The following is a 25,169-nucleotide window of genomic DNA, read 5'->3' as shown; positions in this document are numbered from 1 at the left end:
TATATATATATGACATTTACTTGGAAGATGGTTAGAAGCCAAGTTTGGATTAAAAGAGGAGGCAGGGAGGGGCAATTCAAAGAGAAGAGGAGAAGAAAAATATTACTACCTAGCGAGGAACCTTCGATATAAACGGAGTTCAGACAGACATCCACTCTGGGCTCTCTTTCTCTCTCTGCTTTCCTAATCTATTCTGGGTTTTTTCTCTTTAATCCGATTTTTTTTTAATCTTTGACCCCGCTGTTTTAGGTTTTGTTCCGAATTTAAAGAGTTTTTGCCATTCCAAGGTATGCTTTATATATCTTCTTCTGTTGTTGTGTTTTTGTTTGAAAGACCCGTTCTCTTTTAATTTAATTACCATGAACTGGAAGGTAAATTAACTGGTTGATTTTAATTAATTTCTTTTGATTTTTGTCTTATGAGTTTATGTTTCATGGTCATGGGTTTCTCTTGTTTAATAATCTGTTTTTTTTTTTTTTTGAATTTGTGAGAAGATGATGTTGTCGAAAATTGAAGGCGGGAAAAAGATCAGAGAGGATTCAGGTAATGGCAAGTTGTTGAGTGAAATTGAAACTATAAGCAAAGCCCTTTATCTTGACAAAAACCTTTCAAGAACGGCCTCCGTTTCTACATCTAGTAATCGACCCAGATCAACTGGAAAAACCCATTTGGTAGATCCTAAATCGAAGCTTGATAATAAACATGGTAGGGAAGACCCGTCTCGCAAGGACAAGAAGTCAATTTGGAATTGGAAGCCTTTAAAAGCGTTTTCAAATGCAAGGAACCGTGAGTTCAATTGTTGTTTCTCTCTTCAAGTCCATTCCATCGAAGGGTTTCCCTCCACTTTTGACAATTTAAGTGTTTGTGTTCACTGGAAGAGACGGGATGGCGAGCTGGTGACGAGCCCTGTCAAGGTTTTAGAAGGGATTACAGAGTTTGAGGAGAAGCTTACGCATACGTGCGTTGTATATGGGAGTAGGAGCGGACCCCACCACTCAGCTAAGTACGAGGCTAAACATTTTTTGCTCTATGCAGCTCTATTTGGGGCAATGGACCTGGATTTGGGGAAGCATAGGGTTGACCTCACGAGGCTGCTTCCTCTCACATTGGAGGAATTAGAGGAGGACAAGAGCTCGGGAAAATGGACTACAAGTTATAAGTTGTCAGGAGAAGCTAAAGGTGCTAAGATGAATGTTAGTTTTGGGTACACAGTGGTTAGTGATACTCCCATCTTCCCCAGAAATAATCAGAATGTTAATGAGCTGCTGAGGGTGAAGCTGAATAATGCAAGAACAGTGAAACCAGCACCTAAACTTTGTCAAGGTGATGGCAAAAGCATGGTACATCGTACTGGAAGTCTTCCTGGTAATTTTAACCAGCAGCGCCGCTCTGCATCTCGTTCTGTAGAAGATGTAAAAGATCTCCATGAGGTGTTGCCGGAATCAAGTTCAGAACTTGATATTCCTGTAAATATCCTGCATCAGAAATTTGAAGACAAGTTGGATGCTTCAGGTTATAAGCCCGAATTTGATGTGTTCACTGAAAATCTTGAGCCAATTAAACAACCCTCCATCTGTGATTCAGATTTGATAAAAAAAGGAACAGAAAATGAGAGTGAAAATAGTGAATTTGCTGTGATTGACCAGGGGATAGAATTGTCATCAGAGGAAGTTAACATAATGTCTGCAGATGTTTCTACAGTAGATGTTAAAATGGATACTGGTTGTCATGTAGCTTGTGAAGAGGTCACTAAGCTTCATCTGCATGATGCGGAAAACAGCAATCATGAAGACGAGCTTGGGTCACATGATTGCAATTTCAAGGATGAAATATGCTCAAAAGAGTCTGTGATGGAAGAATTGGAATCTGCACTAAAAAGCATTTCCATTTTGGAAAGTGACGCGCTTGATTCCCCTGAAGAAAAGGAGGATTACACGGAAGTAAAAACTGATTATGAAACTATTAGTAGGGGGAGGTCGCTTAGCTTGGATGATCTAACTGAATCTGTGGCAAATGAATTCCTGGACATGCTAGGGATGGAGCAAAGTCCATTTGGCTCGAGTTCAGAGAGTGAACCTGAGTCTCCTAGGGAACGCTTGTTAAGACAATTTGAGAAGGATGCCTTAGCTGGCGGTGGTTCTCTGTTTGACTTTGATGTGGACTATGGTGACCAAAGAGAATGTGACTATGATGCCTCAACTGCATCTGGGTTGGGAAACTTCTCTGAGGATTTTGAACTGTTATCAGTTATCCAAGCTGCTGAGGAGGAGCTGATGGGAACTCAGTCTGTCAGTGGAAAAGCAAGGGTCAGAATGTTGGAAGACTTGGAGACTGAGTCTTTAATGCGTGAATGGGGCTTGAATGATAAGGCTTTTGATTGTTCTCCACCTAAGAGCTCTGGTGGCTTTGGGAGTCCTATCAATTTGCCTCCTGAAGAGCCGATTGAATTACCTGCTCTTGGAGAAGGACTGGGTTCATTTCTGCAGACAAAGAACGGTGGATTCTTGAGGTCCATGAATCCTTCAATTTTCCAGAAAGCGAAAAACAGTGGGCACTTGATCATGCAAGTTTCTAGTCCCGTTGTGGTACCAGCAGAAATGGGTTCTGGTATAGTGGATATACAGCAGCGATTGGCTTCAATTGGAATTGAAAAGCTTTCTATGCAAGCAAATAAGCTCATGCCTTTGGAAGATATCACTGGGAAAACAATGCAACAAGTAGCATGGGAAGCTGGTGCCACTCTGGAGGGACCTGTGAGGTTTGTGCTGGATTGAACACTCATTGTGAAATTAGAAAGGCATGCTGTTCTTTTTCTCAAATTTCTTCAAATTATGCATTCACTTTATTGTTTCTTCCTGGTTCAGGCAAAGTTTGTTACAGCAAGAATACACCATGGATGATGCATCTCTTGAGCAAATAAGTGTGAATGACAGATCTTCTGCACCCAGATCTAATAAGCTCAGTTCAGGCTCATTGGGTAGTGAGACAGGCTCAGAATACGTATCTCTAGAAGATCTTGCACCTTTGGCTATGGATAAGATAGAAGCACTCTCAATTGAGGGATTGAGAATACAATCTGGTATGTCAGATGAGGAAGCACCCTCGAACATCAGAGCACAATCTATTGGAGAAATTTCCTCCCTCCAGGGAAAGGGTGTTGACATCAGTGGCTCACTCGGTTTGGAAGGAACTGCTGGATTGCAACTGCTGGACATAAAAGATAGTGCAGATGACATCGATGGATTAATGGGTCTGTCACTGACTCTTGATGAATGGATGCGGCTAGATTCCGGTGATATTGGTGATGAAGATCAAATTAGTGAGCGAACTTCTAAGATACTTGCTGCCCATCATGCTAGCTCCTTGGACTTGATTCGAGGAGGGTCAAAAGGGGGGAGAGGACGTGGAAAGGGATCTGGTAGAAAGTGTGGTTTGCTGGGGAATAACTTTACTGTAGCACTGATGGTGCAACTTCGGGATCCTCTTAGAAATTATGAACCTGTAGGTACACCAATGCTTGCTCTGATTCAAGTGGAGAGAGTGTTTGTCCCACCAAAGCCAAAAATATACTGCAAGGTCTCAGAGTTAAGAAACAATGATGAAGAAGATGACGAGTCAGAGTCAGTGGTGAAGCAGGAGGTTGAGAAGCAGACAAGCGAAAAGGCTCTGGAGGAAGAAGGAATTCCTCAGTACCAAATCACAGAAGTGCATGTTGCTGGTCTGAAGTCTGAGCCGGGCAAGAAGAAACTATGGGGTACCACATCTCAGCAACAATCTGGTTCTCGTTGGCTGCTTGCTAATGGAATGGGGAAGGGCAATCAGCATTCGTCTATAAAATCCAAGGGTGTTTCTACAAAATCAGCACCCCCACTGACAACAAAGGTGCAGCGTGGTGACAGTTTATGGAGCGTCTCATCTCGTTTTCATGGTACTGGTGCAAAATGGAAGGAACCCCATAAAAGGAATCCGAATGTGATTTTTTCCAAATTAAACTATCAGGTTGCTATGAGTTGAGCATGTATTGAAGTCTGTTCAAAGGGGTTCACCTCACCATTGGCGTTGGAAATTGTGGAAATCTCATCCTGATTTGGTACAATACCCAGGGGATTCATGTTGAACCATATGATATATAAATCCTTGGAATCGAGTTGTTTTCCTTAGTGCACACAGTTTACTGAATGGCCCTTGAGTCTATATGAGATCCATGTATTCTGCTCGAGTACTTGTATTTACTTTAGGTGTGGTCAACCAGCGTTAGTCATGCAATGCAAGATAAACTTTACGGATTGTTTTGCTGTATCTGTATTCCTCATTTATAAATTTGTAGGGTCATTAATCATGCCTTTGTGCATCGTAATTTATGTTCTGTTGAAGAAAGTGTTGTTTTAACTTATTTTACCTGCAAGCATGATGCAGCTATTCTGGACCTTGATGAACAAAGCATTCAAAATGCTTTTTTCCATGCTCTTTTACTCGTCTTTGTTTGTCAAAAAACCAAGAAAACTGTGTTGGAGTGCTTTGATTTCCACATAGCTCTCTGTAATGTTTTCTCACTAGTTACATCTGTTATATGAATAGACAAGAGAAACTTGTCGATGAAATTAACAATTCTATTGGGCAAGATCCAAACTCCATCTTTAATTGGAGTTCTTGATGTATAGGGTTTTCTAAGTTTCAATTTCAACAGGTGAGCCTTTAGCCTTAAGTATTATTTGCTATGTAGTAGTATTTTTACATGCATGCACAGCTGACTGCCACATTATGTAGTTTTGAGCAGTTCTGTATCAACTTTACAAAGGAAAAACTAGAACAGCAATTCACTCGGGCTTACAATTTTTTGACAAAGCCATTGGCCACCCATTTGCATTATTGGCCTTGCTGAGTTTTGGTATATGGTGACTCATCTTGTATTTGCAAGAAGAAATCAACTGGAGCTACACAGAATTTGTTGATATCCAAGATGCTCTGGATCTGATTGACAAGGTCTTTTACAGTCGCTTTACACTCTTTCATTCTATAATTTCATTTATTTGAATAATATCATGCTTGACAGAGCATTGGATAGTCGGTGGACCTGTGTCCAATTGCAGTATATATGTATATACTTTTTTTTTATTAACATGGGTATTTGACTAGTTTGTGCGTGTCTCAATTAATTTTATGTGCCCTAAAGTTAACAATCATATAAGTTTTCAGTAGTTCTGAGAGAACTCGAACTTGTGACTATTAAAACACAAACCTAAGACCTTACTAGTTGAGTCATCCCTCTATATTCTCTCATCCATATATGAATCGTCCAACTCCCTATTTCGTGGTCTCTCATAGTTTTAACTGCTTGTTCAATCGTTTGCAGAAACCTGGGGTATCATAGCACTTCTCGATGAATCTCCAGGTATGCAGCTAGCTTTTTATTCTACTTGATACATCACTGCTCATACATTTTATGAAGCTTGCAGAATTCTATCAAAACTAAAGTTTATTCATGTTTGGTTATAATCAAGCCTAAGCTTTCTCGTACTAGCTTTACCATATCTCACTACGCAGGGGAAGTAAAACAATTTATCTTTATTTTTTCTTTTGCTCAGTTTTCTTAAACTTAAATAGCTTCTAAAATATTCATTTCCTTTTATCCTTCCAGGTGATGAATTTGGATGATCGTTCCCAGACAAATACAAAGATTATGCAGTGGAGGAAGAACACCAGATCTTTTGATAGCTTCCTACTGCCCCTTTGCAGCTGGCCTCTTTCCTCCATTTCCAGAGGAATCATCGAAGTCATCTAAATTTTCTGCCATTGGTCACGTTTGGAGGTATGAGGTTGTTTACTTTCTTCTCAGTTTTCCTAGATTGAATGAAGTGAAATTGTTAACATTTCTTGCACATGTTATGGCTAAGCAACTGAACCAGACAGAGGAAAAAATTTAAACATCAACATCTCCAGAAAAAATAAAAATACATAAGATGCATGGGATTTAAAAGTAATCCACAGAAATCTTATTGGTTCCATAATAAGAAGCAAAGGTCCTTGCAATGCATTTAATCTCTTACGCCTGCAGTTTAAAAAACTAACGATCTTGATTTAGCAATATCGCTTTTTCGCTTCATGAAAATAAAAACAAATTCAAGGAAGAAGAAGAAATTCTTTGCCAATTTGTGAAACCCAATTCAAGCCCACTACTTTCCTCCTCCTCCTCCTCCTCTTCTTCTATTGGGCTTACAAGAATAGACCTTTTATGAAATCATGGCTTCATTGGGTGTTTTGGTTTTCCTATCTAGCGAACCCAAAAATAGAGAAGAACAAATTATACTCGTATTTTTGTCAAGGAATTTGTATGCAATTTCTATCTTTTGATTAACAAAATATACTATTAGTTTCAATGAGATTTAGGCATGAATTTTGATTGTTGATTGCTGATGTTTTGAGGGAAAGAATAGATGAAGAGAGAGAAGAGAAGAAGGAGGGGGAAAATAAGGGAGAAAAAAAAACTGATTTGTTTTTTTTTTGTGTTATATTACATTATGAGGGTAGATTTATATTTTTATTTTATTTTAAATTTTTTTTTTTACCAATGATGCAAACTATAATTTTGAAACAATGGAGGTAAAGTGAAAAATCAAGTAAACTTTGGGAGGGTTAGTGTAATTTTTCATTTCATATTATCACTCAATGTTATCAAAATAGGTTTCGATTCAAAACCAAAATCTTAGAATTAAAACCTACTAAAAACATGTTATTGATGCAAATAAATGCTAGATTATTAGTTAATAAAGTTGTTTAAAGGATTTTATGCAAATAATTGAACCAAAATTGATTCAAATCATAGAGCTAAAATAATTTTCTTTCCAAAAACATTGTTCAAGAACCTAGAAACCCAACACTCTGTCAAGCCTAAAAAATTAGCATTTTATATTTTCTAAAACATGCTTTCTTCATTCAAACAAGTTACATAACTATAACCAAACATGTTTGAATAAAAAACACTAACAAATAACATCAAAATCATGCAAAAGGTTCTAAATTTCAAAACTGACAACTTAAAACAACTTATAAGAATATCAAATTTTGATTCAAAATTGACTCTTTAAACACTTGGAATAAAAACCATGCTCAGGAACCAAGAACACACACTAACAAACTAGAAAAAAACGTAAATAACCTTACTATCAGATTTTCAAATCACTATATTTCATTTAATCTAAACATCTAAGCATATTCTAAACATCCAACAACATTAACAAACAACTCCAAACGTGATCGAACAAAGAAAAAAACAATATTTTGTGCATTAATTAAAATCAAAGCTAAAAGCAATATAATGCAACAAATATTCAAAAACACCATAAAACATGAAAGATCAGGCTAGAGATATGCCTCGTGGACATCATCTACCAAGATAAATGAATATTTTATACCTTCCAAGCTCAAACAATGGCTGTTGTGCTTTAGTTTCTTCTTTTCTAAGTTTGTTACTTTCTCTCAAAATTATTGAAATCTTTGTGCTAGGCTCTTAAACTTTCATACTTTAGAGTTCCTTTATCAATCTTTTCCTCTCCTCTTTCTCTCCCTTGCTATGATTTTCCACGAGTATTTATAGAGTTTTGTTGGGGTATTTATAGAGTTTTTCTATGGTTTTTAATGGGTTCAAATATAGATTGGTCAAAGCTTAGCTCTTTGATAAAAATAAGAGGGTTCTATAGTACATCTCACAGCTGTGAGCTTTATATCTATGCTGGTTTTTCAATAGTGGTTTTGCAACAAACTTTGTTTTTGAAGTTTTTCCAAACTTAGAAATCAAGGAGCTTGTTTATGGCCTTTTGATCTTGAGAGAAATGTGACCAACCTTTGATAAGAACATGTTGTTAAGGCTTGAAGTGTGAACACACTAAAAAAAATTAGTGGTGTTGTGAAATGAGTATCACATTTATCGATGATTGAGTTGATCATTTTCAAAGCTTTGTTAAAGTAACTCTGACGTAATTGTCGTAGAAGACCACCTAATCTTGATAAAGAGGGTGCACATCTTTTATTTGGATCAAACCTTATTCAATTTAAAGGTTTGTAGCTCCATATTTATTTGTTTGAAAGTGCCAACTGCATCAGCCCATAATTTGAAATACAGTGATGGCTCATTAGGGATAAGATGTTGTTAATTTGGGATCTAACATATTTCATTTTAGTTCCTATTCTTACATTTACTTTTAATTGCAACCATAATTACTTTTCTAACTCTTAATTTCATGTAATTTCACCCTTACTAAACTTAATCATCAACTCCAAAGTTTAGCACCATTTTAATCCTTGTTCTTAGTTTTTGATTTGTGCACTTAAACCCTTAATTGATCATCAAACTTTCAATTTTCTTTAATTTGACCCTTGATTTTGTTAAATTCAGCTCTTATAATCACTTTTCTTTTTCAACTTGGTCCTTAATTTTGGATTTTTTCAATCAAGTCTCTAATTACATATCAAAGTTCAATATTTATACAACTAAACCTCTAATTTGATCAAATTAACTTTTTAAAATTGCAAATTAACCTCCAGACTTTAATTTCTTTCAATTGAGTTAAAATGAGAAAAAAATTCAAGCGAGTTAAAAAATAGAAAAGAAGAGTGATGAGTGTAAAAAAGAGAAAAATAATTGAATAAGAAGAAAAATATGAGAAAATAAATTATGGAGGTTAACTTTATTATTGTCCCATTCTATCATAATCCAATCCCATACAATATGTTTTTTCAATATTCCATTCTGTCATAATCCAATCCCACACCCAATTCAGTGGTTAGGGAAAAAAAACATGAAATTGGGTTGATGAGCGATGATATGTATAACGCAGTCGTATCAAATGTATGAATTGTCCACTCCAAGTACAAAAACTAATAGCAAATTAACAGTCTTTTAATTATTTGTTATGATTAGAATTTAATTACTCATAAATAAAATAAAATGTAAAAAAAATCATGTATTAATTTCTCAAGAGTTGCATGGAAAAACTTCGTTAAAAAAAAGTACAAAGAAATTGACAGAATCGAATCATTGTCCTTACTGTTAATCAGTAGGGGAAGCGAAAACATGCTATACTCTCTCTTTCCATGAAATGCAAATATCTTCTTTTCCCATGTGAGCAGCGAGCAACTTGCAGACATGCTACGGATACAAGAAGTTGCTAATAAATCTGATTTCAACAATTTTACCTCCTGCAACTACAACAGGTATTTGAATCAAACAGCTCACATCATCAAGCACCATTATAGGGATTGAAGTTCTTATCATGGTGAGACACGAGCTGTGAAAATCTAGCGAACTTATCACAGTCAACCCAGTTGCTAAAATCTCGAACCAAGTCTTCTGTAGTAGGTTTGCACATATAATATCAAAGAATTCGATCATCAAGACAGAAAAATACCTCGGTTTGTCGATGACACAATCGAGACAGTTTAGGATAGAAATTTGAATTGCCAATAGACACAAAGGATGGAAAGAAAAAAATGTTGCTAGTCATGCTTTTTATGAAATAGACAGATATTATTTTGGTTCTTTGGCAATGGAGATTGATGGTGAGACCATTCCATTCTTTGGAAAGAAGCCTGCATCACCCTACAATTTTCATTGATGAATGGCTGGCTTTCTGGGAAGTTGAAAGCTGGATCTTCTTCCTTTTCAGATTGTTTATTTCTATTTTTTTCTCAAAAAATAAAAAATGCATGCATGCATACATACTATATATAGACGAACACATACTTGAAAGAGCTTTGTTATGCTGCAGACCTTATCTGGCAAATCTACTCACTTCAATGCTTTGTTTGCTAAGGAATCGACAGTGGGATAAGAATTCTCATTTTAATTCCTATATAATGTCTTCTTTAGTTGATTTACCTGCAAGGAAAACCATGGTTTCACATAAGCGAAATGTCATACCCTGAAATTTAAACTTCAAATTAAAAAAGAAAAAGAAAAAAAAAGCCACTCTTGCTTTACCAAAATTTGCAAGGGGATGTGGATGATTAGAACATTCTTCCTTTATGACACAGAATATGATTTCCTACGCGCGGGAAATTACATAGATCCCAATATGGTATCAACAGTGAATTAAGCTACCAAATACTCTAAATACACAAAATAACATCATGTCCACAAGAACAAAGTACTGAATACATACATGCTGTGGTAACATGGCACAACATAGAAAACCTGACTGGCTAAAGAGTTAGCTGAGTTGAGCATGAGATGAGTGCAGAGGTGAGGGTCCACACCCATATTAATATCAAGGTCTAGCTCTCTTGTTGCTGCATGATGGGCATTTGTACTGCTTGATGTGCTCAGCCCTGGCAGGAGTGATCTTCACGCACTTGCCATGGAACCACTTTTCACATATGTCGCAACAAATCCAGAACTCATCTGCAGCATAGTTCTCTCCACAAGCCCCACACAGAGTATCCCCGTGCTCCTCCTCCTCCTCCTCATCCAGTCCTTCCTCCTCATCCTTTGGTTGCCCCTTCAAATACTTGACAGATTCTGATCCTCGCTGTTTTCATATTCATCAAATTAGCATGTAATAGTGACCAGAATTAGCATTTGACATCACATCATGACATCAATAATCATATTGGAAAAGACAATTTTGTCTCTAGGAAAAACACAAACACCAAGTTTTGCAATGGTGGGAAACAACTTAGTGTTTACAACGAATCGTGCTCCTATAATATTTTTAAGCATTCAGGATTGGGTTGCTAGTCCACAATCATATCATTTCCTTTTTAACATCTTAATCATTGGCTCAGACAAAACAGATGTGATACCCTTGCAACCTATTATCTTCAACTACATCAGACCATTGCAGACTCACTACCAATAGGAACCATGATGATTTCCATATGCACAAAACCATCTGAACTAAATTAGGATTTGAAAGCAAGCTTCGTATGAAAAAGGGATAAACCCTTGTACATGTTAGTATACCCATATTTTTGGCAGGGTTTGACAAAAGTAGTGAAGACGTCATGAATTCAAGAAACATAATACGGACAGGGGCAGAACTAGATTTTAGGTATGGGGTGTTCAATATAAAATATATTAGTATACATTTGGAAATAAAATTAACAATTTTTCTTTTTTGTTTTTGTTTTTGTTTTGTTTTGTTTTTTTTTTTTTTTTTTTTTGGGGGGGGGGGGGTTGTATATTTTTATGAAACAAACCTTAAATTCAAGTATATATTGCATTTTTAGGATTTCTAAAATGAAGACTTTTTCTAACTTTGGGGATGTCATGGCTCCCCGGCTAATGCTGTAGGTCCACCCTTGAACATACCAAACCAAACCTAGTGACACTGTGAACTGAGAATGAAATGTCCATGCACCTTTCACAAAAAGTTTTTTTTTTTTAAATAAAGTGGGGGAGGGGGATGGGGGTGTCATGTAAAATAAACATGTATCAAACATGGCAAAGAAATCAGTCCAGTGCACAATTGGTCACTGTTAAACAGAACCTTTTAAATTTCATAATTGAGTTCTTAAAAAATGTAACGTTGGGAACCAAAGATTAAATTTTAGTTAATCCTCTTATCAGAGGCTAAAAATAATATATCCATTTGAATTCAGCAGTTGAAGGAATTACATGGTGTAGCTGATATTCCCAAATCATTTAATCAATCAAGAAAAAAAAATAGAGTAATTTTACCCCTTTTGAGTTTGACTTGGACTTGTTGCTGCTATGATTTGAGACGGATGATTTCTCCTTTGCTTGTTTCTTCACAGCTCCAGTTACAATCTCAAATATTGTTGGGAGATCATTTATCATAGTGAAAAGACGTTTCCTGTGTCACAACTTGCATTATATGATTGGGAAATGAAAGTTGATAGACAAATTCACATCAGCTGGCAACCACGTATTGCAAAGAAGGAATGAAAGAAAAGAAAACAAACACAACACTAGAGAGGCAAGTTTCTATGCTCCACCATGAAAATCTTTCAAGCAGAGTAAGCTAATTTCAAGAGGAAAAAAAATCTTGTTAATGCAACTGTTGTTTCATCGCTTTTAGGAGCAGTCTCACCAAGATGAGGCCATCAAAGAGTTAAAAACACAAACTACTTTATCACACAACAAGCTCATACGTCTTGTACTAAAGTGACAGGAGAAAATGTCTTTTCATATAGAACTGCATCAAGAAACAAATCTCTGTTAAAAATCTATACTTCACAATACTGCTATTAAAAAAGGTAGAGGCATCGGTATAAAAAAGATATTGGCATGCAGCATTAACTTGGTTGTTAAGAATTTAGTTTCTAAATTCTACAATTTAAATCAATTGTATTAAAAAAATGTCAAACAATTTTCTTGCAAATAAATAATTACTTTGGAATTTTGATAAATGATATGAGCATATCTCAACCTATCAGACCTTGAAATCAGATGAGACCATAAAACAAATAGCTGATCATTCTTAATTACATACCCTTTTCTCTTCTATTCAAGATGTCACAAACATTAAATTGTGGGCTCTGAGAACAATGCTATTAAAAATCTCCATAAACTGGATCTGGGGTGATTTAAATTCCCAACAAGAAAGCCAAATCCTAAGCTTCGGTTAAATTACAATATGTAGAACATAACAGACATTGTGAGCACGACTATGAAAGTGCATGGACGTCTGATCCCCCTTTTCTTTTCTTTTTTGGAAAACTAAATAACTAGAAAAAACAAAAGATTCTTTTACGTAGACATTGAAACACCAAAGTTGGAAGCAGGAGGGGGGGGGGGACTTGCCTATCAGTTTTATCAAAACCAAATCTAGAGCCAAAGTAGAAAGCCACAGCAAGCAACCATGCGTCACTATGAACAGCAACTAGAGAGAGCCAATCTTTTTCTTGCATCCCATCTCTGGCAAAGTTAATTCCAAGTGCAGGCTCTGGGAGTTCGGGAGGCACTTCTTCAGCAGGTAAATTGACTTCCCACTGTTCATTAGGGAACCCATACAGGCAAAGATTCTCCTTTTCTGTAGGGCACACTAGTTAGTTACATGTATATTTGAACATCATCCACTGTTAAAATGAAGTGAGAGACTATAACTATAATTAAAAATAAAATAAGAGGCAATAAGTTTATAACTCTATTTTTCTCTTTCGCAAGCTATCCAAATCACTCGGCAAACAAAGATCACAACAGAAACAGTAATATCAGCATGCATCTCAAAAAAATCAAATGCAATCAGAGATGCTGGAAGGTGAAAATGCTATTGGAAGTGATAAGGTGCAGTTCCTCCTTAAGCTGCAAATAGAAGGCATACAAGAAATTATACAGAAACGCCACACTGAAACGTAAGAAAAATAAAGCTCCTAATTATCACCCTTGACTTTGTTATAGACGTCAAGAAAAGTTAATTAGCAGAACCAAATGAATGAAAATAGAGAAGCTTGATAATCGTAAGAACAAATATAAAAGATCGTTTGAGTTCTACGTCCAAAGTTAATTTTTCTGTGGTTTGAAACCAAATCAAGCATACTTCTAAGGTAGTATAAATTTCAACTTGTTTTAGACAACCACTGGATTTAAAATCTGAAACCATAAATAATACAAAATCCAGCATATCGATATTTGGAATCATAACAAACAAGTGGAGTGTAAGTAGGAGTTGAAAAACTCACAGAAATACAGCAAATAGAACTCATCTCGACACAAATAGAAGAATCCACCCAGATCAATGCCAAATGTTCCAATGCACAACAGAAAATGATTCGCTCAAGGATCCCTAAACAAAGTTTGCTTGAATTTTTGAAGAAAACACTTCTCTGTCCCCAACTCAAGATTGTGGAGGCTTGAAACGTAGCTTATGGAAAATGCATGTAGTATTTCTCCTTCTTAACAATCAAGTAACGTCAATAACTGTTTGAAAAGAATAACTTAAATCTCAAGTGCGAAGCCGAAAATAAGTGAAGTAGAACAATCGTATAAAAAAGAAGAAGATTTTAAGCTTAAAGCCGCACTAACCAGTTTTTTTATTTAAAAAAAAAAAATAGCAATGCTTTTATTAATCAGTTGAACTTTACTCCTAATAGAGTTTTTAATATACAAAAATTCAAACAACAGAACACCACCAAGTAATGAACAGAAATTAAAAAGCATGGTAGAAAGATAAAAGAACCCTAACCAGGATCACACTGCTGATAAAATTCTTCTACATCTGCCAAAAAAAAGAAAAAAGAAAAACCACCACAAACAGACGTAACATAACTCACAATGCGAAATTAAAATCCGAAAAGAGAATTGAGAGAGAGAGAGAGAGAGCAGAACCAGTAGTTAGGGCTTTGATCATTCCAGCTCTACGGCCTTTAAGATCCCTGAAAACCTCCTCTACAGTTCGGGGGTTGTACTGGGCGCCTGCGTCCATTTTCCCGTACAATTCAAACAAACAAATTGTGCTGCAGATAGACCAAGATAAATACTAAATAATTTAATTATTATAAAAGAGAGAGAGAGAGAGAGAGAGAGATAATAAAGGAAATCTATCTTGTTTTGGAGGGGTATTTATATTTATGAAGAATCCAAAAAAGAAGTTCCTTTTCTTTTTCTTTTCTTTTTCTCAGTACTTGGTAGCAGAAGCAGGAGAGTGTAGACAGGGACAGGCCACAAAAAAAAAAAAAACTAGTCCCAATGACTAATAAACTTCTGGTCAAGTGATGGTGAATTCCTTATATTTTAAAAAAGGATTTAAAACATCACTCTAACTGTAGAGGTCCTATCACTGATTAAGAGAAAGAAAAAACTCAAGTCCCACCTAATTTGTTGTTTGCTTCCTTCCTTCAACTCAAGTAGTAGTTTTTAATATTTCTTTGACAATCATCAACATCTGAGATTGAGAGGGTGTTCTTCCATCCTTCAAATCAGATTTTAAGCTAGCTTTTGAGACATCTAATTGAGGTGAATTCTCCAGCCGAGTTCAATATAAAGTATAAACTAGATCCTGTCTGCCTTTCTCTGCAACCCACGAGTCGAGGAAATTTATAAATCAATTAAAAAAAAAACAAGTTTGACGTGGATGATAGAGACTCTCGTTATCCACGTCGCATTCGATCCTCGGCTGGAGGATCCATGATGTGATGTTGTTGGGGCTCACTCAGCTCACAGACACAGCCTCAGAGCACACAGATTTCTTGAATCCAAATCCAGAATTAAATTGGGGATGCTGAAGTGAGCTGGGGTGGTTTTCTAATCCCTGTGCTTTGAAGGACTCCTCTCTCTCTCTCTCTCTCTATCACCTGTGAATTAAGATGGGAATCAAAGAGGGAGAAGAGTACGAGATCTCAATCAAGAGCCATCTTGCTTTACGGTGATTGAAGATCACGTACCTGTCATACACGTGTCATGCTTGTTTGCTTTTTAGAAAACATACAGTTTTGTTTTCCGTTTTAAATTTTTTTTTATTAATTACTGTTTTTATTTTTTTTATATACCATATCAAAAAATTAATTTTTAAAAATAAAAATTATTATTTTAATATATTTTAAAAAAATTACTATAACACCTACAGCTGACTCTATTATAGTTGCCGTGTTATTAACCTGCCCGGGGAATTTTAAAATTATTTTTTAATATTAACACATTAAAATGTTTTAAAAAATATTAATTTAAAATAAAAAAATTTAAATATTTTTAAAAATACTTTTAAAGTCAAAAATAAAATATACCCTAATGTGGCACGGACAACCAACTCAATTATAGTTGCCATGATATTAACCTGCCTAACCTGCCCCGTGGACTTCCAAATTTCAGAGTACGTTTGTTTTTTATTTGAAAAATGTGTTTAAAACTTTTTTATTTTTTTAATTAATTTTTTTGGATAGTTTTAATATGTTATGTTAAAAATTAATTTTAAAAAATAAATACTATTTTAATTAACTGGAAAATAGAACCGGGCATTGCGATGCCATAAAAGTTCTTAATTAACCATAATTAAAGTTCATAAAAGATTGATAAACTACAATTAATAAACTAGTCTCCTTGGCTCTTTATAGATCGACCTTCCGCTGAGAACCTTAAACTAGTGATCAAGTGCGCAGGTTAAGATAGGTGAGGTGCCTCCAAACAATATAAATAACTAGCATTGAGGAAACTTCAAAACACCTAGATTTGTGGAAACATACAACCAGTCCGGCATCTGAGCTCCGATAACTTATTTCAATTTTCTGAGACTTCTTATTTCATACAATCACAGCAGGCCGGAGGAGTTTGCTAGCTAAGGAGATGTATATCAGGATGGTGTACACTATACCAGTGGGCATTCATATTTTCTGAACATCTGCTGAGGCTTGTGAGACCAACAAAAGTTCTCTGAGAAAACCAGAATGCCTTGGACTGATTTCACTATTCTGTGAGCAAACCCACGAAGTGCTTTTACTCTGCAACTTCACGGAAAAAACAGAGTCGAGGTACCGATACTTTTGAGTTCGAGGTGCTGCCCTGAGCCAATTTATAACATCTCAAAATTCTAAATGAATCACCTCCCCTCAATATCTGGAAGCAGAAATATAAAAATCTTCATCAAGAAGTGTGTAGAGAGTATTGAGCTTCGGCCAACACAGCAGTGATAAGAATCTTCACCACAACTCAGATTCTAGAGCTGGCTATTCCACATCTATCCTAAGATGGGTATGATATGATAATAACATGGAAATGTATAATACGAGGTAACACAACATAAAACAGGCTGTAAAGGATAAGCATCAGGTGGTTTCTCTCAGGTAAACAGAGTCTTCATATACAATGAAAGTGCCTGCGGCGGAAAAAAAGACTTGTCAATTGAATACAAGCTTATTGGACCATCAAAGTATAAAGCTTGAAAACTGACAGATCATCTTTTGTTTACAAGAAATTAGCTGTAATGGTCATCAAGCGCAACAAGAAAGGAAAAGCTAGAGAGATTGTGCAGGCTCTCTCATGAAGGCTAAAAATCCAAACCATGGGTCGCGCAAAAGTAAACATCAAATGGTGTAGAAGAAGAAGACTAGAAAAACCCAGATCCAGGGGCAAAGTCCATCCCATCAAATATAATCAGATACCAGTTTTTTCTTTAGCTATTACATGAAAGGGGATTTTTTCCAGACATAATTTCATAAGATTTCAAGAAGAAAAGGAATCACCTTTGTCATCATGGGATGAATCATGTTCCTTTATCTCTGGAACATGCTTTTCAAGAAACTGCTGAGTAGTTCTCCAGTAGTGATCACCACCAGCAAGCCAAGTGTCCATATGCATGCCATTAGGAAAATCCACAAAGACGCATTCTCTATTATGAGCAGCTGCTTTACCATAGAGCATTTGCATATGGAATGGAGGAACCATTTCATCTTGCAATCCAGAAAGGAAAAGAATTGGCTGCTTAATCTGCATTAAGAAGGTCAATCCAACAGTGACACATCGAAAGAGGAAATTACAAAAAAAAAAATAGAAAAGAGTCACCGAACTGTAATTGCCATTTCCAGAAACGCAATTCTGAAAATAGCTAGTTCAACTTCAACAACCTGTGTTGTATAAGCAAATCATACAGGATAGGAACATGCACTTTAATTCTTCCACAAACCAAAGAGAAGCAGGGGACACATCCAGCCTATAACTCCAAATATATATTCTCGAATAATAGAAGATATAGATGATGTCCTATGGGTGGCAACAAATGATTGACATGGTCTTCCACTCGTTTTCATATGCACAAGTGCTTTGCATTCACAAATAGTCAATAATGAAAAGCTTGACATTCCACTGACATTTAACCTCACCTGGCCAACAACATCAATGGTACTCCATGGAGAACGTACGAGAAAATTAAGAAGTTTAGGCCCTTTTGAACTCGTGCCTCCAATAAACCACTTTAGGAAGGGCAGTATAACTCCAGCCATGTCCAGAATGGATGTAAAAGTGTTTTCCAGGATCAATGCAGCAACCTGAAAGAATAGACCAGATAAAAGATGATGACAAACACACAAGAAAAAAAGGGGTGAAAAACAAATTAATACTCAAAATGGAATGTGAATAAATTACAATAACTCCAATAAACAGTAACAAAGATAAATAGTAACTCGTAAGTGTGCTAATTGAATTGCAGTGAGCTTGGACAAATCACCTTCTTTATTTGGTTTCTTTCATGTCGATGAAATGACTAGTTGGGAGAAAAAGAAAATGAAGGTATAGCATATCAAGATTATCATATTTTAAACTGGAAAGAAATGCAAGATGAAAGCAAAATACAAGGAGAAGAATAAAGAACTGTCCTAGCCATCACAATAGCATCTGCAACAAGATGAATACCAAGAGACTGTATCATCAAAATTTATGAGAACCTAAAAGCACAATACGAGTGATTTTAAACTACATAAATACATGAAGCCACATGACATGATTAGTAAAAGCTTGTTCATTATTCAGGGAAAAACATAAACAAGATTTTAAACTACAAAAATAAACAGCATATGGTACTAATCGAATTATCTGGAGCAATACCTTATCAGGATTGTTTTTTGTGAGCAGAGCCCCAACTGCACCCCCAAGTGACCGCCCAAACACGACTATTCTAGATGTGTCAATGTCAGTCCTCTGTGAAAGATGATCCAAAGCAGCCTGCCCAAAGAAAGAAAAGCATATAAGGGCTGAGAACAAAGCTATAGTCTACGCATGTAACCATTGGGAGATAAAGGTAACAGGGCCAAGAGAACAGCACACCTGAGCATCTTTTGTGATTCCATGCTGCGAAGGATATCCATCACTTGCTCCATAACTGTTTAGATAAAAGAAATGACGGAGCATTTGTTTTCAATCAGACAAGCAGCAAGAATACAGAAATATAAACAAAAAGAAAGTGGTTAGCAAAATCATACCCTCGATATGAAAGCATGAACACATTGCACTGCAACCTCTGAATCATTATGCGGACCATTTCAAGACGATGGGCAATGTCTGAAGGTTAATTGTTAAGGCCTCTAGTTTCAGAGAGCCAATAAGTAAAAAAAACTTAAAGCTGAATTAACCCAATACAGGACAAATACTTATATGATGGTAAATCATGGTAAGGATACTTTCCAGCATTCTCTTGGAAAAACAGGACAGTCGGACCTGCAAAACCATCAAAACTAATTTCTGAGCTTCGGAATTTATACTATCATGAATGCAACTAAAGAAATGACACGTTCAAATTTAAACTAAACCTAATCCCAATTAAATTTTTAAAAATAATAATCCTTTACTTTAAATTAAATTCCAATTTCATGTTCGCCTATTTAAACCCTAGCTGAGATTTAAGAAATAAATGAATGACCGAAAATAATTGGAGTGATGACCTCGGCTTTCAGGGAGTGCTTTAATGAACCACGCGTGAAGGCGGACGCCATCGGAGGATCGGAGCCAAACGTCCTCGTAAAGGAGACGGAGTCGGGCAGGAGTGACCGGGTAGGATTTAGTGAGACCGGGTAACACCGGGACGTAGACAAGCTTCTCTTGAAAGGCTACAAGCAAAGCCATCCCTGCTACCACTATGCCTCCTACTCCGTACAGCAACACACCCATGTACGACACCATTTCCTACTGTTGCTCTTATCGTTTTGATTTGGCAGTCTTCACCCCCTCTCTCTCTATCTTGCGGTGACCGTGGGGAGCTGTTTGTTTACGATTTGATTTGAAATAGAAAAACCGAAAAAAACATTGACGTTTGTGTTGGGTGAATCTATCTATCCATTTTTCTTTGGATCTTGGGGTGAAAGGAATGTGTTGGAGAATGTGGTGCACAGGTGTCAGAGTTAGACCCGAGGCCTACCTGAGATTTAACCCGATTCAAGGCTCGGGTGGCTGGGTGACTGGGTCAATTCCCAAGTCAACCTGCATCTTTATCAAAAACAATTTGTTCTGGACTTTTAAAAGAAACGATGTTGTTTGGACATGAAGTCAAAAAAAAAAAAAAAACCTGAATTAATTTGTTTTCAAAAATAAATTAAAAAACAATATTATTGGAGTTTACTCATATGTTCTCAATTATATTTGATTAAATCAATTAGATTGTAGGTTGACCTGCTAAATTACCTGAATTCAAACGAATCAACTTACAATCCAATTCAATAAAAAACTTATCTCATGTCTTGATGTCAGGCTTTTGTATCGAAGGATTATTGGATTAACTTCCTCGACCAAACAAAGTTTAATAATAATAATTAAAAATATATGAACAAAGAATGATTACTTAATAATTTTATTGGTTTAGATAGCCAGTGATAAAATGTATTTTTATATTGGCTTGGCTATAAAAAAGATAATTGAAGTTTATGTATTTTTTAGAGAAATGAAAGTAGAAATTATTTTTGGAAACATCTTTTAAAAGACATAAATTTTAAATTGAAATGGTTTTTTTAACATCTTAGTGTAGCTTTGATAACCAAACATCAATTAATTTAATTGTGCGAGTAATATAAAATCATTTTTCAAAAACGCTATCTTAATTTAAAAGCTTGAAATTAACATTTTCTTACATTTAATTATAATTAGAAGAATAAAATTTATAAGATTTTAAAATTCTAATACTATGTCAAAGAATTTTTATCATCCTAGATTTTTAAAATATTGGTTAAAATCCCAAAATTGATTTATATTACTACTAATACTAGTGTTTAAACTTTTAACTTGAAAATAATATTCTGGCATAGGTGTGTTGAAGTCCGTTTTTATCCTATAGGCTTCAAGGCCAAGTTGAGGCCTAAGATAAAGATTGTTAATCTCATGGTTTTGGTAATATGATCCATCATTTCTTGGCGAAGTGGCTGGTAAATCATGCTTATTACCTGCAAAATAACTGTCATGGAAACATAAAGAGTAAAAAGTTAAACCTGATAGAAGGTTATCTTTTTCTTCTTCTTTTTTATAACCCATGAGATCTCTCCTGACGTATTAGTAAATATCTTTTTCTTGTCTAGATAAAAAGTCTTTTACGTATTAGGATAAGATATCTTTGTCTTGTTAATGTAAAAAATATTTCTGACTTATCAGGATAGAAATATCTCTAACTAGTCAGGATAAAATATTTTTGACCCACGGTTATAAAGTTAAAGAGAGCATATGCCTAGCATCTATAGATCTGATAGCTTTCTATACTTATAGACATTGGGAGCTAGTGGGTCTAATAGCTCACTAGACCTATACACGTCTAGGCTCAAAGCCTGGTTAAGCCCAGAGATGATAGGTCTAGTAGCTCTTCAAACCCACACATGTATGAGATTGTGCTTGGTTAAGCCTAGAGATGGTGGGTTATAACCCTCTATTTGTCTATACTTCTGAAAGATAGTCCCACATAAACAAAAAATAATAAATGTTGATCCATTAATAGCCCCCCAAATCATTAGGTATTATAAACAGATTTTGAAAAGCATTTATCAACAGTATATGGGACCATTTTTATCTTTTCCATAAGAATGTGTGCACCTCTTATGACACTGTTGGGATCCTCAAGTCCATGTGTCTTTTTTTTACGAGAAGAAGGTTTGACTCGAGGAATGAAAAGATGATTGGTTTTCAATGTAGTATTTAAGTAGTCTTCTTGAGATATATGGTGATATGAAAGGTTTTTTATGCAATGGTGGAGATAAAATGATGTTTTCTTTATAACCTTAATCGCTCTTGATTTTACTTTTCTTTCATTTTTACTTTCTTTTGATTTCTGAAAGAAAAAACTACTCTCGCATAAAAAAACATAAAGTCACCTCTTCTTTAATCTAAGAAAAAACTCGTATAGCCATCCATAAGACCTCTTTCCAAAATTTTCTTTTTTAATCAAAACTAATGGAGCACAGGAACATTAAACCCATCTACAAAAAAAAAAAAATGTGTCACATCTATTGATAAGGAGTTCATGTTTCAACCAAAACCTGGAAGGAGTAACAAGGGATATGGGTCCCTCAAATTAGGTTCCAGAGTAAGAGTGGGTGCCACATTAGCGACCTTCTCTAATGAGAAGGATAAGAGAATATCCCCTCATAGGAGTCCATCTTCTGCCCCTACTAGAGACTTTGAAGAAAGAATAAAGTTGCCTCAAACTCTAAGGACGACGTCCCCAACAACATATGTGCTACAAACATAGGATTCATGGCTTGTCACTAACCTGATAAGTATGTAGCCCAAGTGCCTCACCCTAATGATCGCATCAACCAACTAACCCTAGGCACCTCCTAGGGTTATTTTGAAATTATTGCCCTCGTTTACATGCATACGATGGGATACTCATTTCCTCTCCAAGGATTTGTGAGAGATTTGTCTAGCTACTATCAGTTAGGTTCAGACCAGCTACATCCAACAGGTGGACAATCATGTCCTCCTTCAAAACATTATGTAAAATGGTTGGGCTTGAGCCCATGGTAAATATTTTCATGGTTTGCTACCAATTGGTCACTAGCACTGATTATAGCAACAACATGATATGGTTCTTCACCTTTGCTAATAGAAGCAATGGTGATTTAAAAATCATGTTAGCTAGGAAGTCAATGCCTGTCAATAAATTAAAGGGGAAATGGTTAGTCATAAGATATATTAGGACAGTCAATCGCTGAGAAAGATTGCAACCAATCTAAGGTTGTCCCCTCTACTAAAGGGTCCCTCTTTTGAATTTGACCCACACTAACTATGAAATTGACAAAATGGCTAAAGGATATTACCACGTTGTTTTGTAAGTATAAAACCATTCTGCCATTTTGTTTCTTTATCGCATCATTTCAAAATTTAACCTTTATTTGTCCCTACAAGACTAATAGCTGAAGAAGAAGGAGATACGTCATTAGAACCTCTTATAAAGAGTTTGCCTAGGGGTCTTTGTCTCGTGTCACTAATGGAGACAAAGGTGAAAAGGGAAGGAGAGATTCCTTCATCCTTATTAGGAAACTCTTTGCTCTTAAGGACCCTACCTCCTTGAAGATAACAATAGGGGTCATAAACCACATAGAAACTAGGGGTCGTTATCTTTCCTTATCTAGGGAAGAAGCAAACCTGACTCCCCATTCGAATGATTGCAAAGGAAAAATTCATTATAGAGGCCAAATTACGAAGCATTAAGGTGGTTTATACCACACTGAAGGACCAAGCACAAAGCCTTACCCTTGAGTTGAGTTCCAGGAAAAAAGTGATTGAGGCCTCCTATAACTAGGTGGTTCCCCTGATGCAGGAGCTTCTTGAAACTAAGGCCTCCCAAGTTAGTCTACGAGTTGAGCTTACTGCTGTAAGGAAAGAAGCCCAACGTTTCCATTCAAAGTTTGAGGCCTTAAGGAATTCTCCTAAGGAGTTCAAATAATCTTTCAGGGGTTTGACAACTTTGACCAAGATGGTGGGAGACAAGATTTTCCTTGTCATGTCTAACCTGTATTTCTTTAACCTTTCAAAGGGAATGCAAACAGATTTTAATACGACCTTCCATCTAGTCTTAGTCCCTGATTTGACATATATATTCCTAGTCAGTCTTAGTGTAACCCAGCAAAAAGAGTAGCTATCTTAGGAGCCTAAGTTGGATTTTTAGATCCTTTTTATATGTATATATGTATTCTTCTGTCGTATACATCATTTCTTTTATAATATAATTCTTTTATCTCCATATTGCTTTTCACAAGTTTAGAGTCTTTGTGTAGAGTTCTTGTTTGGGTTCATTGCCCATATTTAGTTAAACATTTACAGGTCTAATGCCTATACTTAGAAGATCATTTCTTAGTTTGACGCTTATACTAAAGGGATTATTTCTAGGTCTAACGCCTATACTTAGAAGATCATTTATAATGGTGAGCGACAAATCATCTAACCTTAGTAAGGTTTATGATGGTTCTGCCTTCTAGGAACTAAGAAGGGATATCATTTGTAGGTGTTCACTTATTACCGATGTAATGTTTATCCCATTCAAGCTAAAATGTGATGTAGCATTAGGGAGAACATGTCAATTTCTTTCAAGGTAAACTGTGTTGTAAAACTAGGAAGACGTTCATTACTTTCAAAGTAAATATGTTATCGTAATAAAGAGAGTAAATTCATCCCATCTTAGAAATATTTGATAGGATTGTGCCCTGAAGAGATCGTATCCATCCCTGTTGTTGATGCAGTGTCTATCTCATCCTTAAAGAAAAGTGTGATGGCATTTATGAGAGCATGTTGATCCCTTCTAAGATAAAATATGTCATAACACTAAGGAGACGTTCATTACTTCCAAAGTAAATGTGTTATCACACTAGAAAAAGTAAATCCATCTTATTCTAGAAGTTTGAGAGGCTTGCGTATTCAGGAGACCGTATCCATCCTCGTTGTTGATGCAGTGTCTATCACATTTTTAGAGAAAAGTGTAACTGCACTAAAGAGAACATGTTGATCTCTTCCAATGTAAAATATGTCATAACACCAGGATGAAATTCATTACTTACAAAGTAAATATGTTATTGCACTAAAGAGGGTAAATCCATCTCATCTTTGGAAGGTTTGAGAGGCTTGCACCCTAGGGAGATTGTATCTATCCTCATTGCTGATGTAGTGTTTATTCCATCCTCAGAGAAAAATACAATTAAACAAGAAAGAACATGTTGATCCCTTCCAAGATAAAATATGTTATGGCACTAAAAAGACATTTATTATTTCCAAAGTAAATATGTTATCGCACTAGGAATGATAAACTTATCCTATCTTTGAAAGAATTGAGACACAAAAAGTAGAAAGCATTTGTTATTTTGAACAATATAATTCATATACAAGAAACTTGCATTTCTAGTTATTAACCATAATACATTTCCATCGCACTTTGGGGTGCAACCAACCAAAATAATATTTTCGTTGCGATTATAGTCCTGGTCCTAAAAGGTATATGATAAGTGTAAAATATATATATATATATGTTTTTACTCCTTCTACAGTATTATTTTTAATATATTTTGAGCTTATTTGAATTTATTGGAAGCTATTTTTATGAGTTGGCATGCTTAAAAGACTTTGTGAATTAATTACTAAAGATAAGAAATTCTGCATTTTATGTTTTGGATGTAACTTCTTGTGACAGGTTTTTTGCCATGTTAGAGTTCTCGAATGAGAACATGGGTTTTTATCTAAGTTGAAGTACACATGTCAAGCTTTCCAGGAAGGTATTATAGGCAAAAATCCGATCTCATTTAGATCTCTAATGAGACCTGCAAAC

The 25,169-nt window shown here is 35.7% G+C and overlaps 3 protein-coding genes across 3 annotated transcripts; 1 reads left to right on the top strand and 2 right to left on the bottom strand.

Moving 5' to 3' along the window:
- Positions 1 to 19: 19 nt before the first annotated feature.
- Positions 20 to 4,377, top strand: LOC118036555 (protein PLASTID MOVEMENT IMPAIRED 1-RELATED 1). Its single transcript, XM_035042271.2, has 3 exons — positions 20 to 287; positions 495 to 2,758; positions 2,865 to 4,377. The coding sequence occupies exons 2-3, from the start codon at positions 495 to 497 to the stop codon at positions 4,012 to 4,014; spliced, it is 3,414 nt and encodes a 1,137-aa protein (XP_034898162.1). The 5' UTR covers positions 20 to 287; the 3' UTR covers positions 4,015 to 4,377.
- Positions 4,378 to 9,995: 5,618 nt separating this feature from the next.
- Positions 9,996 to 15,231, bottom strand: LOC118036554 (PHD finger protein ALFIN-LIKE 4). Its single transcript, XM_035042269.2, has 6 exons — positions 14,769 to 15,231; positions 14,285 to 14,412; positions 14,142 to 14,174; positions 12,761 to 12,989; positions 11,675 to 11,810; positions 9,996 to 10,523 (listed from the first exon to the last, which is right to left on the bottom strand). The coding sequence occupies exons 2-6, from the start codon at positions 14,379 to 14,381 to the stop codon at positions 10,263 to 10,265; spliced, it is 756 nt and encodes a 251-aa protein (XP_034898160.1). The 5' UTR covers positions 14,382 to 14,412; positions 14,769 to 15,231; the 3' UTR covers positions 9,996 to 10,262.
- Positions 15,232 to 16,066: 835 nt separating this feature from the next.
- LOC118036553 (alpha/beta hydrolase domain-containing protein WAV2) lies at positions 16,067 to 19,759 on the bottom strand. The gene is made up of 8 exons (XM_073409633.1): positions 19,321 to 19,759; positions 19,061 to 19,096; positions 18,862 to 18,940; positions 18,707 to 18,761; positions 18,488 to 18,604; positions 17,767 to 17,931; positions 17,131 to 17,374; positions 16,067 to 16,763 (listed from the first exon to the last, which is right to left on the bottom strand). Exons 1-8 carry the CDS (start codon positions 19,556 to 19,558, stop codon positions 16,714 to 16,716), a joined length of 984 nt encoding a protein of 327 aa, XP_073265734.1. The 5' UTR covers positions 19,559 to 19,759; the 3' UTR covers positions 16,067 to 16,713.
- Between the last annotated feature and the right edge of the window lie 5,410 nt (positions 19,760 to 25,169).

This window comes from Populus alba, chromosome 6 (genome assembly GCF_005239225.2).
Source record: "Populus alba chromosome 6, ASM523922v2, whole genome shotgun sequence".
In the NCBI taxonomy this organism is placed as follows: domain Eukaryota; kingdom Viridiplantae; phylum Streptophyta; class Magnoliopsida; order Malpighiales; family Salicaceae; genus Populus; species Populus alba.
Note: the sequence above shows the minus strand (reverse complement) of the source record. Positions and strands in the feature narration are given on the sequence as shown.